Here is a 13,697-nt window from a genome sequence, read left to right as displayed (position 1 = left end):
CTGTTTTACAACCACGCCGCGTGGGGTGTGTAGGGGCTGGGCGAGACACGCTTCTGCATGACTTTCATGGATTTGCTTCCATTAGAATGAGCGCCGCTACTGTTTCAGGCTCATTAAGATCAAATTATCTGTAATTAGCCGCGCTGATGTTTTGATCATAGTGATTTTAGATTGTGGCAGTGTGAGGGATTTAAGAGGTGCACAGGCATGTGTTAATATTTTTTAAATATGTAACACTTTGATTCTCTCTCCAGGGCATCCGTCATGTCTGAAGTTCTCTCCCGAGTTGACCTCAAATGTGAAGCGATTACGCTGGCAATGTATTGAATGCAAAACCTGCAGCTCCTGTAGAATACAGGGGAAAAACGCTGTAAGTACACCCGTTTTCCTTAAGGACCTGCAAGCTAGTTATTCTATCCCTGAGGCTTTGTTGGTTTGTCGAGGCTCTCTTGACGTTATTACCCCCCCGCCCCCCCACACTTGACTGTAAATGATGCATGCACGCCATGCCACAGATACACCCCCGCTCCCACACTCACACCCTTTTTTTAGACATGTCTGCTGTTCCTTCAGGACGAGATGCTCTTCTGCGATTCATGCGACCGGGGCTTTCACATGGAATGCTGTGACCCGCCGCTTTCAAGAATGCCAAAAGGTGAGGTGTTAGACGGTCCCTGTAGTCAGTCCGAACCTGTCTAGGGTGGTTGTCACTCCGCTCACAGTGGCTTATTTGAAGCCTTGCATGCATACAGTAGCCAACCTGCCTTGAGCAGGAGATCCTGATGTCCCCACATCACAGCGCTGACCCTGCAGCAGGGGTCTTGTAGTAATGGTGCATGTTCTGTAGTAGTACACTTCAGTGTTTCCCCTAACATTACAGAATATTATTCTGCAGCAGAAGTCATTTAAGGATGCATTTTCTATAGAACTGATCTAAACATTAAAGTAAATTAAAGTAAATATTGTAGTTTTTCTATTTACACATGACATTTTATCTATAATACTGCACTAACTATGCTTTTAATAAATTAGTTTGTAGTCTTTCAATTGATTCCTTTTATAAAGGGGGATGCTTATCAGAAATTGGCGAGGAGCAATTGAATTACCTCTGTCACGTCTTTATTTAAGTAAGCGTGCAGCAGACTTTTTTGTTGTGGGTTATTTTGCATTTTTTTCCATAGATTTTATTTGGTAAACGCTGACGGGTATCATATTCAGGTAAAACTCAAAAAATGTATATATCATGCAAAAGTGTCAGCAATTAAACTCCAGATGTGAAACTAATATGTGATACAAACTCATTATATGTAAAGTGAGATATGTTAAGCCTTTATTTGTTATAATATTGATGATCAGAGCTTGCAGGTTCTGAAAACCCCACATTTTCTGAGCCGTTCAATTTGAGGTTTTCATAAACTAAGCCATAATCACCAAAATGCCAAAAAAAGGCTTGAAATATCTTAAGGTTACATGTTATGAATCTATGTCGTATATTCATTTCACCATGTAAATCGCATTATGGTAATTTTTTGAAACAGGTCTGCACTCTATTTGTGGAGAGAGCTTAGATAATGTCCTATTAATTTTATTTAATTTTTTTTTAAATGGCCGTGATGCATGGGCATGTAATTTGTATAGACAATCCTGGAGACAAAAAGTTACCAAAATATATAAAAAGCAAAACAAATACCAACATAACTTTTTCCTGTGTGTTTATGTCACAAGACAGTCACCTGGGAGTGCTTTTAGATGTTTTTTGGGGGGAGTCATACATGCTTTCATGTTAAAGTTTTCATAAGTATCTATTAAGACCAAAACAAATCTTTAGATTTGATGGTAGTATGTTTTTGAAAAACCCAATCAAGAGGTGTGAGTACTCACTAAATATAGTGACAAAGTCGCTAAGTTGGCAACGCTGATCTCTCCTGCTAAGTCTTCTTATTTCGTCAGACTAGGTTCGTATGAGGTGTGTTTAAAAAGCATTCACAAACAGTCGCATTACTTGTTTGAGCTCGGGGGAACAGAGTGCAAAAACTGCATTAACTATATGATTAGATTTCCTATGAGAATAAGAAGACTTTACGCGGCTATTTACTGTAATATTTTTTTATAAAAGGTAACGTTATCGTATGACTGTGGTGAGCGATCGTATCAAATATGACTTATCTTTATTTTACTGCCGTGCTGCAGGTTATGACTGGATTATTTTGTAATCCTATTGATTTTTTTGATAGAAGGTGTCAGTTATTGTATAAAAAGAACAAGGAACAACCACATTATAGCCATTTTTTTTTGAATTGGCAAGTCTTGTGTGCTGGTGTTTGTCAAAATTGTCCTCCACCAATACCATCAAACCCCATATCGCTGCGTGCATAGTTTTGCTCAAAAAGCTGCAGTGAAGTCTATTTCACCGGACTGGAGAACGCGCCATTGTTTGCCTGCTGGCTTTCCGCTTTGTGCTGAGTAATTGATTGTCATTGTGAGCTGATGGGACTGTCGCCAGCTCCCGGTGCTCAAGGAAATGTTTCAAAAAGAACGTTCTGTTTGTCCCCTGAATTGATGAACCCGCCCGAACAGTGCTGTCTTGTGTTTGGATGCCCTCCAGGAACCTGGGTCTGCCAGGTCTGCCGACCCAAGGATAACGGAAAGAAACTGCTCCAGAGGAAAGCCGATGAGATCAAACGTCGATACGCAAAGCCGATCGGAAGGCCCAGAAATAAGCTCAAGCAAAGAATGTACGTGTGCACAATTATCGTCACGGGCTGACATGAGAACTGGTGTCATCTAAATGTGTCTGCTTGCAGGTTTCTAAGCAGTGGTGATGGTTCCATGGTGGCACTAGGCGGAAGGGGGTCACCTGGTAGGGGTCAAAAGATAACCGTCTGTACCACACCCTCATCCGCTCATGCTGCATCTGTGAAGGACTCCAGAGACCGATTGGCTGTTACAGACCCTCGTTGTGCCGTCAACGCCACCCTATTCACCACTTCCACCCCCACCACCACCACCACCACCACCACCACCACTCCCACCCTCCTCACGCCCTACTCCACCGCAGCTACGCTCCCAGTTAACAAGAAAACCAAAGGGCTCATTGATGGCCTTTCCAAATTCTTCACCCCTTCCCCCGTGGGCCGTCGCTCGCGGGCCGTCGGCGTAGAGTCGCCCGCCAAACATTTAGACTCTAGGGACGAGGGTCCGCCCGAGCTGACCCCTCCGCCAGATACCGATCACAAGATAGCCCCCTTGTCTGCACTTCCTCCCGCACCAACGTCGCCGGGATTTAGCCCACCCTCACAGATGTCCAGCAGCTCCACTTCCGCTAACTCCCCGCAGAGCTCTTCCAGCCAGTCTAGTGTTCCCTCCCTTAGTAGCCTCTGCAATAGCAGCCAGCTAAAGGGACTATTTGACGGACTCTCGCACATTTATACCACTCAGGGACAGTCGCGGAAAAAGACGCTGCCGTGCTACGCGCCGCCCAAGCGCGCGCACCGAAAGCGGGACTCCAAATCGGGGCCTCAGCGCCTCGGAAAGAGCGAGTTTAATAAAAACCGGCTGAGCTCCACCTCTGCCGGGCCGGGCCGAACCAGAGGACACCCCTTTAAGTTGGTCGGCCATTTCAAACGCAACCCCTTCCTTAAAAAGCACCGGACACTAGGCAGGCTGAGGTATAAAGTGAGCTCCCAGAAGGGAGCCCCCTCCCCGGGAAAGGGCGACTTGACTGACGGAAGAATTAAGCCAGAGAATAATCATGGTAAGCAAGGCTCCAAAAGCACCGGCCGAGGCCTGCGTCTCGACACCTTTTTCTGAGCTTCTTCTTTATTTTCTTTCAAAGCTTTGACACTTGCACTTATTTTCCCTCAAAGCAGAGCTAATCTTTTCTTTTGAGAAGACACCCTCAGCATTCTAACAGACTAATCTTCTGCCTAATTTGAATTATTTTACTTTCTTAACTTGGCTGCGGAGTTGACGTGGCTTCCATCCTCTTTCGCCGCCCGTTGGCTTGTTGTTCCATCCATTGCATGGCCCACTAACTCTCCCTCCATGATCCTCTGTCCTTGACCGCCCCCTCCGCTCCTCCGCACTGTGAAGTGGATGCCGCCGCCGCCGTCACATCAGCGCTGTGCCTCCCCCTCCGAATCAGTGTCACCACTCGCAGCAGCCATTAAGACACGTCTAACCTCGCCATTCAGCCGCAGCTGACTCAGAGATGACATGATGACTCTAAGCCACCGCAGCAAGCTTTCACGACACCGTCTCTGCGCAAAATCAGAAACAAAAATTGGGACTATATTCAAAAGGCTCTAATTTATAGACGCTAATTCACAAACAAAAGTTGCCCATAAAGCGCCCCCGTGAATATGTTAATCACAAATCACTCCCACTTGAAATGTTGTTTTGGTGGTTAAGTCATGATGTCTTTTCGTAATGCCTGCTCTCCAACATCCGCTGCGTCTCCATGTCGATTCCCGCTCCCTTCACTGCATCTGCTTCTTTATTCATGGGGAAATGTCTTGGTGGATGACTAAGCACATGAAAGCGGTTACGCAATTAGAGCGATTTAGTTTTGCTTCATTACATTAGGGATTTTTTTTCCCCCGCACAAATAAACATGCAAAAATATCCTCCGAGGACATTTGCATAGAATGTAGTCGGGACATTATCCAGCTGCTTTTTTTTTTGTGTCAAACCGGCCGGTGTTTATTTTGTAAGTTGATGTTGTTGACGTGGCGTTTATTGTGCCGTCAAATAGGCCACAGCGGGGAGTTGCGAGTGAAGCAGGAAGCCGGCTCCAGCTTGGCGGCCATGTCCAGAGACCATGTGACGGACGAGGATATTGAGACGTTCACGCGGGTCCGGGAAGTCGCTGCACAGGTTACTGAACATTTTCATTGTACTTTATGAAGTATTGTTAATTTTATGCCTCGACGCTAATTCCTGACACCTGACTTAACTGTTAGCGCTTCAGAGCAACCTGTGAGCCTTAACAATATTATATCATGTATTTTTAGATCTTCCCTCCCATGTCTTCACAGCTAGTGTACCCAGGAGGTGTTAATGGTTTTCCACAGGCTAAGACTCCTGGGAGGGTGTACAAGTGCAATCTGTCTTAAATGTATCTTCTCTTAAAGTTAAGCTAATATTTTACAATTGATTATCATAGTTAGTGCTTTCATTTATCATCGCTGAATATTAAACTGATATTGATACATGATTGACATTGTCAAATGTTTTCTTGCATATTTCACAGCATTGGCTCCTGTGAGCTGCTAATATTGTTTGGTAGTCGTAGCATTGGGATGTTAGCCAAATAATCTGTTTTGATCTTTTGTGGTCTCAAAAGCGCTCAAATTTGCTCATCATTATGGCCCTTTTTTACATCCTTACAAGAAAATGTGTATATATATACAGTATATATATACAGTACAGGCCAAAAGTTTGGACAGACCTTCTCATTCAATGCGTTTTCTTTATTTTCATGACTATTTACATTGTAGATTGTCACTGATGGCATCAAAACTATGAATGAACACATATGGAGTTATGTACTTAACAAAAAAGGTGAAATAACTGAAAACATGTTTTATATTCTAGTTTCTTCAAAATAACCACCCTTTGCTCTGATTACTTTTTTGCACACTCTTGGCATTCTCTCGATGAGCTTCAAGAGGTAGTCACCTGAAATGGTTTTCACTTCACAGGTGAGCTCATCGAGAGAATGCCAAGAGTGTGCAAAGCAGTAATCGGAGCAAAGGGTGGCTATTTTGAAGAAACTAGAATATAAAACATGTTTTCAGTTATTTCACCTTTTTTGTTAAGTACATAACTCCACATGTGTTCATCCATAGTTTTGATGCCTTCAGTGACAATCTACAATGTAAATAGTCATGAAAATAAAGAAAATGCATTGAATGAGAAGGTGTGTCCAAACTTTTGGCCTGTAATGTATATATAAAAGAGTTTTAAACTGCTAGTGGTTGAGCTAACATGGACGTTATAAGGGGACTTGTGCAATGCTAGATAAATAATCTGTCTTAAAATGCTCAATGTTCATAGTTTTTGTGGATCGATCATATTTTAAAAGAAAAAAAATGCACAAAATGCTAACTTTTTAGCTAACATTGATTTCAGTGAAGTTGTGCAACTAGGGATGTAACGATATGAAAATTTCATATCGTGGTTATTGTGACCAAAAAGACCAGTTATTGTTATCGCGGTAGTGTCGAACGTGCTCAAAAGGTACTTAAATACACACTGAATCTTTTGACCAAGTTATTAAAAAAAACTAAAATAAAAATAGACACACTGTTAGAAAACTCACTATTTAGCCTGTTTTGTGTTTCTTATGCTTCACTGATAGTGTTTTAGTCATATTATTTTATCTGTTTAATTGCTAAGGTTTTATTGTTTGAAATATTGGTTTGTACTGTAGCACTTGAAGATTCATTTAAATAAAAAGTGCGTAACAAAATAAATCTGTTATGTACTGTTTCTGGCAAGCGTTGTGTCCTACTGTTCAGTGGTCGTTAAACGCACAGTAAAAACACCTCTCTTTCCCTCTGAGTGTAGAACGGTCACTCTGCGTAAGGGAGCACAGCCTTTAGGTTCAATGTGCACAATTGAATAGTTAAGTTGCTCAGACAGCAATGTGTTTGTATAACTTTAGATTGAGATGTTGTTTTTAATGGGGAAATCCGTTAATGTCTCTTGTTTTCATGTTAGCATTAAAGCTACCATGAATTGATTAACGTGGACCCCGACTTAAACAAGTCGAATTCGGGTGTTACCATTTAGTGTTCAATTGTACGGAATATGTACTGTACTGTGCAATCTACTAATAAAAAGTTTCATTTAATCAATTAAATCACTCAAAGCTAGCGATCTGCCACCAGTCAGGCCAAGAGTTTATCAAAGTGCAGTCATCAATCAGGTTTTTTTTCATCATTTTATTTTAAAACGGTAATATTAACCATCTGGAGTTTTACCTTGGTTATCGTTATTACTGTTTATTGTTACACCCCCATGTGTAACACTATTTGGTCAAATCTTAGTCATAATATGGTCAATATTCTTAGTTTCTTAACTGCTTGTGTTGATTTATTGTTTTTTAGATAGAAAACCCTAGCTGTTGAGGTAACATTGAGTACAATGCGAATTAAGTAATCAATCTGTCATAAAATGGTTCATTTGCATAGCTTCTTAGCAGTTTGTGGATTTGCCACATTTGGAAAGAAATGACATTAAATGATAGCTGATGAGCTAGTGTGGAAATATGAACCTCACATGCTATATTTTGCTGCTGCTAATGTAGAAGTAAACTTCAATTTTAACTGATTTTCTTCACAGAGAACTGGATGTCAAATGAACACGGACTCCATGCGATGTCCAGCTGTCATTGAGTTCGGGAAGTACGAAATCCAAACATGGTATTCGTCACCTTACCCGCCCGAGTATTCAAGGTATTATTTGTACGCAAGCAATTTGCGCCACTACCCTCAGCAGAAGATCATTTGGTATGTCTTTTTTTGTTGTTCTTTTGTCAGATTACAAAGGCTTTATCTGTGCGAGTTCTGTCTGAAATACATGAGAAGCAAAAACATCCTCCAGAGGCACACAAAGAAGTGCGGCTGGTTCCACCCGCCAGCCAATGAGATCTACAGGAAGGACGACCTCTCGGTCTTTGAGGTCAGCTTTGCCTTTCCAGCAATGAAGCAATAAGTGCACGCTGGATGGGGTTTTGTGGGTAGAGGCGGGAAAAAGAAGAAAACATTTTTTATTTTTTTTTACTTGAGTGTCCTCTTTGCTCTTTTTCTGCCCTGTTTAGGTTGATGGAAATGTCAGCAAGCTGTTCTGCCAAAACCTCTGTCTGCTAGCCAAGCTTTTCCTGGATCACAAGACCTTGTATTACGACGTGGAGCCTTTCCTCTTCTACATACTCACAAAGAATGACGAGAAAGGCTGTCATCTCGTGGGCTATTTCTCCAAGGTGGGCGGGGAAATGACGCAACACTTAAAAGGGAACTGCACTTTTTGGGGAATTTTGCCTGTCATTCACAATCCTTTTGTAAGACAAGTACCGTATTTTTCGGAGTATAAGTCGCACTGGAGTATAAGTCGCATTTTTTGGGGAAATGTATTTGATAAAACCCAACACCAAGAATAGACATTTGAGTGGGCAATTTAAAATAAATAAAGAATAGTGAACAACAGGCTGAATAAGTGTACGTTATATGACGCATAAATAACCAACTGAGAACGTGCCTGGTATGTTAACGTAACATATTATGGTAAGAGTCATTCAAATAACTATAACATATAGAACATGCTATACGTTTACCAAACAATCTGTCACTCCTAATCGCTAAATCCGATAAAATCTTGTACGTCTAGTCTCTTACGTGAATGAGCTAAATAATATTATTTGATATTTTACGGTAATGTGTTAATAATTTCACACATAAGTCGCACCTGAGTATAAGTCGCACCCCCGGCCAAACCATGAAAAAAACTGCGACTTATAGTCCGAAAAATACGGTACATGTTTTTCTTTTTTCCATGCATTCTATATGGTAAATAAACCTTAGCAAAAGTCGGCTAACGATGCAGGTAATACGATTCGCTCTATTCCGCCTTAAAAGCGCTCTTAAAATAATCAAAAAAACAATCAACATATATAAGGTTATAGACAGTATATAGACATTAAGTATTTATGCAATGTAGTAACAGGCACATTCATAATAACAAGTAATATTTTCATATTTTTGTCACTTTAAGCATACGGTGGCGTATTAATTTCACAGATGTATCACAACATACATTTTTTTCTTCAACATCATCTAATACTACTATTCATTGCATTCATGAAAGACAAAAACAACTACAGATATTTTTTAGCCCTTCATATAAGGATTTCCAAGTTTTAGAAGCTGAGTGATAAACAGATCCAGCTTTAGTGAAACACTAAGCATCATGTAGCAGCATTGCTAAGTGCTAAACAAGAAATACAAAGTACGAACTTAATACAACAATCACTTACTGTACAATGTCTGCTCTTACTGGGATGCCAATTGATGTGATGTTCATATATTCCCGTTTAGATGAAGAATGAATCATAATTTTCATGCATGTTTGGAAAAAAAAAAGAAGTGACGTCGTCTTTTTTTGTTTTTTCTCGCCATCTCCGGGTCTCAGTTAAATGTCAACGTTGACCACCTTCTCAATTTGTGGCCACATTCTTCTACTACATAGATGAAAGGCATGGTTTATAATCTAGAACACAGGTGACATTATTTTATATGGCCCGTGCACGACTGGAAATAATATGCGCCAGTAAGTGCCTTACCTTTTCTTACTAAATGTGATCATTTTTTTCCCATTTTGAAAGTAAAACATTTATGTACTGTGTGAAATTGCATACCTTTAGTGTAGTATCCAATAATGCAACAAACTAAACAGTATTTTTATCAAAATAAAAAATAAATACCTAAATAGCTGTTTGACTTAGGAAATTTAAAGCAAGTTATCCACCTGATTGAACACTGTAATAATGACAATAGATTTTACGGTAAAATGTACGGTGGTTTTTACAACACAATAATGTAAATTTTTAAAAAAAGACTACCGCTGTTTTTACAATACAATTTTGTGAACTGAGCTGCCAGTTTTTTTTACTGTACAATATATGGTTGTTGTTTTTACAGTGTGTTACTGTAAATGGGAAAACAGTACCAATTTTTTTTACGGTACAAAACTGGCAGCTCAGTTGCCAGAATTAAAAAAAACAGTGTTACTGTTTTTTCCATTTACGTTATGTTGTAAGAACCATTGGGACTTTTACTGTAAAATGATGGCGTCTAAGCTGCCTTTTTTCCCGTAAAAAACATTTACTGTATATTTTGCCATAATATTCTGGTGACTTAGTTGTCAATGTTTTACTGTGAAATATCCAGATGTTGTATGTAAAAAATATATGCTAAATAATCAAATTCAGATGCAAATTCATACACTACCGTTCAAAAGTTTGGGGTCACATTGAAATGTCCTTATTTTTGAAGGAAAAGCACTGTACTTTTCAATGAAGATAACTTTAAACTAGTCTTAACTTTAAAGAAATACACTCTTCATTGCTAATGTGGTAAATGACTATTCTAGCTGCAAATGTCTGGTTTTTGGCGCAATACCTACATAGGTGTATAGAGGCCCATTTGCAGCAACTATCACTCCAGTGTTCTAATGATGTGAAGTGAAGTGAATTATATTTATATAGCGCTTTTCTCTAGTGACTCAAAGCGCTTTACATAGTGAATCCCAATATCTAAGTTACATTTAAAGCAGTGTGGGTGGCACTGGGAGCAGGTGGGTAAAGTGTATTGCCCAAGGACACAACGGCAGTGACTAGGATGGCGGAAGCGGGGATCGAACCTGAAACCCTCAAGTTGCTGGCACGGCCACTCTACCAACCGAGCTATACTGCCCTGATACAATGTGTTTGCTCATTGGCTCAGAAGGCTAATTGATGATTAGAAAGCCCTTGTGCAATCATGTTCACACATCTGAAAACAGTTTAGCTCGTTACAGAAGCTACAAAACTGACCTTCCTTTGAGCAGATTGAGTTTCTGGAGCATCACATTTGTGGGGTCAATTAAACGCTCAAAATGGCCAGAAAAAGAGAACTTTCATCTGAAACTCGACAGTCTATTCTTCTTCTTAGAAATGAAGGCCATTCCACAAAATTGTTTGGGTGACCCCAAGCTTTTGAACGGTAGTGTATATTAATCACTGTTATAAACGGCCCTCTGAGAGCAGCCATAACTGATGTCGCCCTCAATAAAAACAAGTTTGAGTTTGACACCCCTGATCTGCAATCAACTTTCACCAGCTCAGAGGCGAGGCAGCAGTTAACCGGCTGAGTACATCAGTATAGCAGCATAAGCTAGTTAACGCTGTGATCACGTGCCCCTAAATAATTTGCCTGTGTTAGCGCTTATAATACTATCCCTAGTACTGTTAAGATTCACATCACGACATGTAAATAGAGTATTGTTGGCAGTTTTGGGGTGTTTTTTTAAAGGACTTAATCGGCGAAATATTGTACTACAAATAGCTGCGTTGTAAGCCACCTCTTACTTGCTGTATTTTACAACTTAGAATGCATAAAAACATGTGTTCTTGTCCTACGTAGGGATTATGAATGATAAGCAAAATCCCCCAAAAAGTGCAGTTCCAATGCAATTTGGTGTGTTGATACATCAGATTTGCATTGATTCACTCATTTGGCCCTCAATGTCCATTTGAGTTCTCCGTAAGTCCGCTGCCTTTAGATCATCTTATTATTGAACTCTGTCGGCCGTGTGCGCTGACGAGGACAATGGCAGGTGCAGTAAATTGCCAGTTTCAGCAGCACAGCTCTGACATACTTGATCTGTTTCTCCTTCCCGCAGGAAAAGCTTTGCCAGCAGAAGTACAATGTCTCCTGCATAATGATCATGCCTCAGTACCAAAGGCAAGGATTTGGACGCTTCCTTATTGATTTCAGTAAGTTCCTTAATGTTTTTTTTTGTTTTTTTTAAAGAGCACTCAAGTTTTCTTGGGTCTTTAATCTGAAGCGTTGAATTTGTTGCTAGTGGGAAGGTGCTGTTATTTGGTTAAGGCTCTGAGTGGCCTAATCAAGGGCATTCATCAGCGGTGCTGAGGCGTTCACACATGATTAAAAGTAGGAAACAGTACAGTTCTGTCTGCATACATGATTTCATTTAAACTGTGTCACATGCTCACTTTCATCGCAGCCTATCATTTTCCATCATACTCGGAAGTAGCTGCTTAGCTACTGGGCGGTAATGGAGCATTTGATTTCCTGTTCACTTTGGGGAGCCATTGAGGCACGCGTGCGCGCAGCAAGGATCTTGCGATATTGAGAGTGATCTGATAACAAAGACGAGGAGGATTAAGGGAGATTGAACGCAGCTGAGTTGTCGGCTCTTTGAGGACGTGATATTGGAAGATGTAGCGCCGGAGATGGGAAGTTGTTTAGATTAACAGATTTCCCTCTTCTGGGGGATCGTAGGAACAGGCAGGTAGCTCCAAGGCAGGCACATGTTCACCTCTCAGGCTCAAATATTGTAAACGCTCTAATTAACACCCCTATTCAGTTAGTCACTGGGTGCGCGATCTACAAAAAACAGCTTCCTTTTAGTAGTGCAGGGTCAGTAAAACATTGCCATTAACAGCTGTGGTTGTAGGCGACCTCCTGTAGTTTTTTTAAACTAATGTAAGGAGCTGCCTGTGAAGTACTTTATCATGAGTGGTCAGCATCCAACAGCTTTATATACCTCTGCATGCGCAATAAAATGTTAGTTTCGCTACTCTGCATTTGGTGTAAAACTCATATGTTAGACTTGCTGTACTGTTGTTTACAATGAACTCAGCAGCACTTATAATGCTGACTGAGCAGTTTGTGCCTTACATCTTATACAACATTGGCTCAGTTTTTCTGCGGGGTTCTGTCCTACACTTGTTTATAAATGACCGTTCAGTTCAGTTTCAGTTTATTTCGAACATGCATACGATTCATTGGAATGCATCACATATTTTCAGTTTTTTCCATTAAAGTACGTCCGAAATGGAGTAGGAAGAAGCTGAGCTTATTTAATCCTACCTCTTTTCATACCATAGCAATTTTATCCCATTTCCTTGTTCTCTGTAACAGAACAGTGAATAAATAAATAATAAATAATATACCATAGTAAGTAAACAAATATTAAATACATAAATCATAATTATCTCCAAAAAAAAAAATGGGTTCAAGATGTTCATCATAATTATTGTTCTGTGTACTTTGTGATCACTTGATGTTTGAACAGTCTCTTAAACTGGATCATAATGGTGCTTTGTTTGATTTATTTGCGTAATCCATTCCATAATTTAATTCCACATACTGATATACTAAAAGTTTTAAGTGTTGTAAGAGTATACAAATGTTTTAAATTAGATTTTCCTCTGTTATATTTCTCCTCTTTTGTTGAGAAGAATTGTTGTACATTCTTGGGTAGCAGGTTATAGTTTGCTTTGTACATCATTTTAGCTGTTTGCAAATGCACCAAATTGTTGAATTTCAATATTTGTGATTCAATAAATAAAGGGTGTGTGTGTTCTCTATATCCAACATTATGTATTATTCTAATTGATCTTTTTTGTAACACAGTTAGTGAATGAAGCGCACATATGTAGTTGTTTCCCCATATTTCTACATAATATACACAAGATATGGTGACACTAGTGAGCAGTAAAGAATATGAAGTGATTTTTGGTCTAGAACATTTTTTGCTTTATTCATTATTGACGTGTTTCTTGCTACTTTTATGTTGTATATTCTTTACATGAGATTTCAAGTTCATTTTACCATCTATTATTAAACCATTATTTGACCATGTGGTCAAAAGACAATGGTAGGCAACGAACGCCTTGATTTTTCATACTATTGTAATTATCGCCACAAAATGGCAGGAGCTACATGTTATAAATGGTCAGCATCCTGGAACATCTACCTCTACATGTGCTTTAAAAAGTTGCTACTCAGCTGTTGGTGTGAAATCCATGCGCGTATGTTTACTTATTGCAGTATAGATCCTGGCTGAACAGGATGCTCCTTACCGCTATTACAACATTGGTTGGCTGTTGTGCAGTATACTTGTTTGTA

The 13,697-nt window shown here is 39.9% G+C and overlaps 1 protein-coding gene across 3 annotated transcripts in view; it reads left to right on the top strand.

Annotated features, from left to right (window-relative positions):
* Positions 1-13,697, top strand: part of kat6b (K(lysine) acetyltransferase 6B) — a 51,090-nt gene that overhangs the window by 25,093 nt on the left and 12,300 nt on the right. For 2 of the 3 annotated variants that reach the window (XM_062055525.1, XM_062055524.1), the window contains exons 4-12: positions 255-370; positions 574-655; positions 2,606-2,735; positions 2,805-3,754; positions 4,754-4,875; positions 7,348-7,460; positions 7,545-7,686; positions 7,826-7,987; positions 11,443-11,536. In XM_062055525.1, the coding sequence (XP_061911509.1) occupies positions 255-370; positions 574-655; positions 2,606-2,735; positions 2,805-3,754; positions 4,754-4,875; positions 7,348-7,460; positions 7,545-7,686; positions 7,826-7,987; positions 11,443-11,536 (1,911 nt within the window). The remainder of the gene's footprint in view (positions 1-254; positions 371-573; positions 656-2,605; positions 2,736-2,804; positions 3,755-4,753; positions 4,876-7,347; positions 7,461-7,544; positions 7,687-7,825; positions 7,988-11,442; positions 11,537-13,697) is intronic. The other variant, XM_062055526.1, reaches the window with a different exon arrangement.

The sequence above is a fragment of the Entelurus aequoreus genome, linkage group LG08, assembly GCF_033978785.1.
Source record: "Entelurus aequoreus isolate RoL-2023_Sb linkage group LG08, RoL_Eaeq_v1.1, whole genome shotgun sequence".
NCBI lineage: Eukaryota > Metazoa > Chordata > Actinopteri > Syngnathiformes > Syngnathidae > Entelurus > Entelurus aequoreus.
The sequence above is the reverse complement of the archived record's forward strand: the minus strand, read 5'-3'. Positions and strand labels throughout refer to the sequence as shown.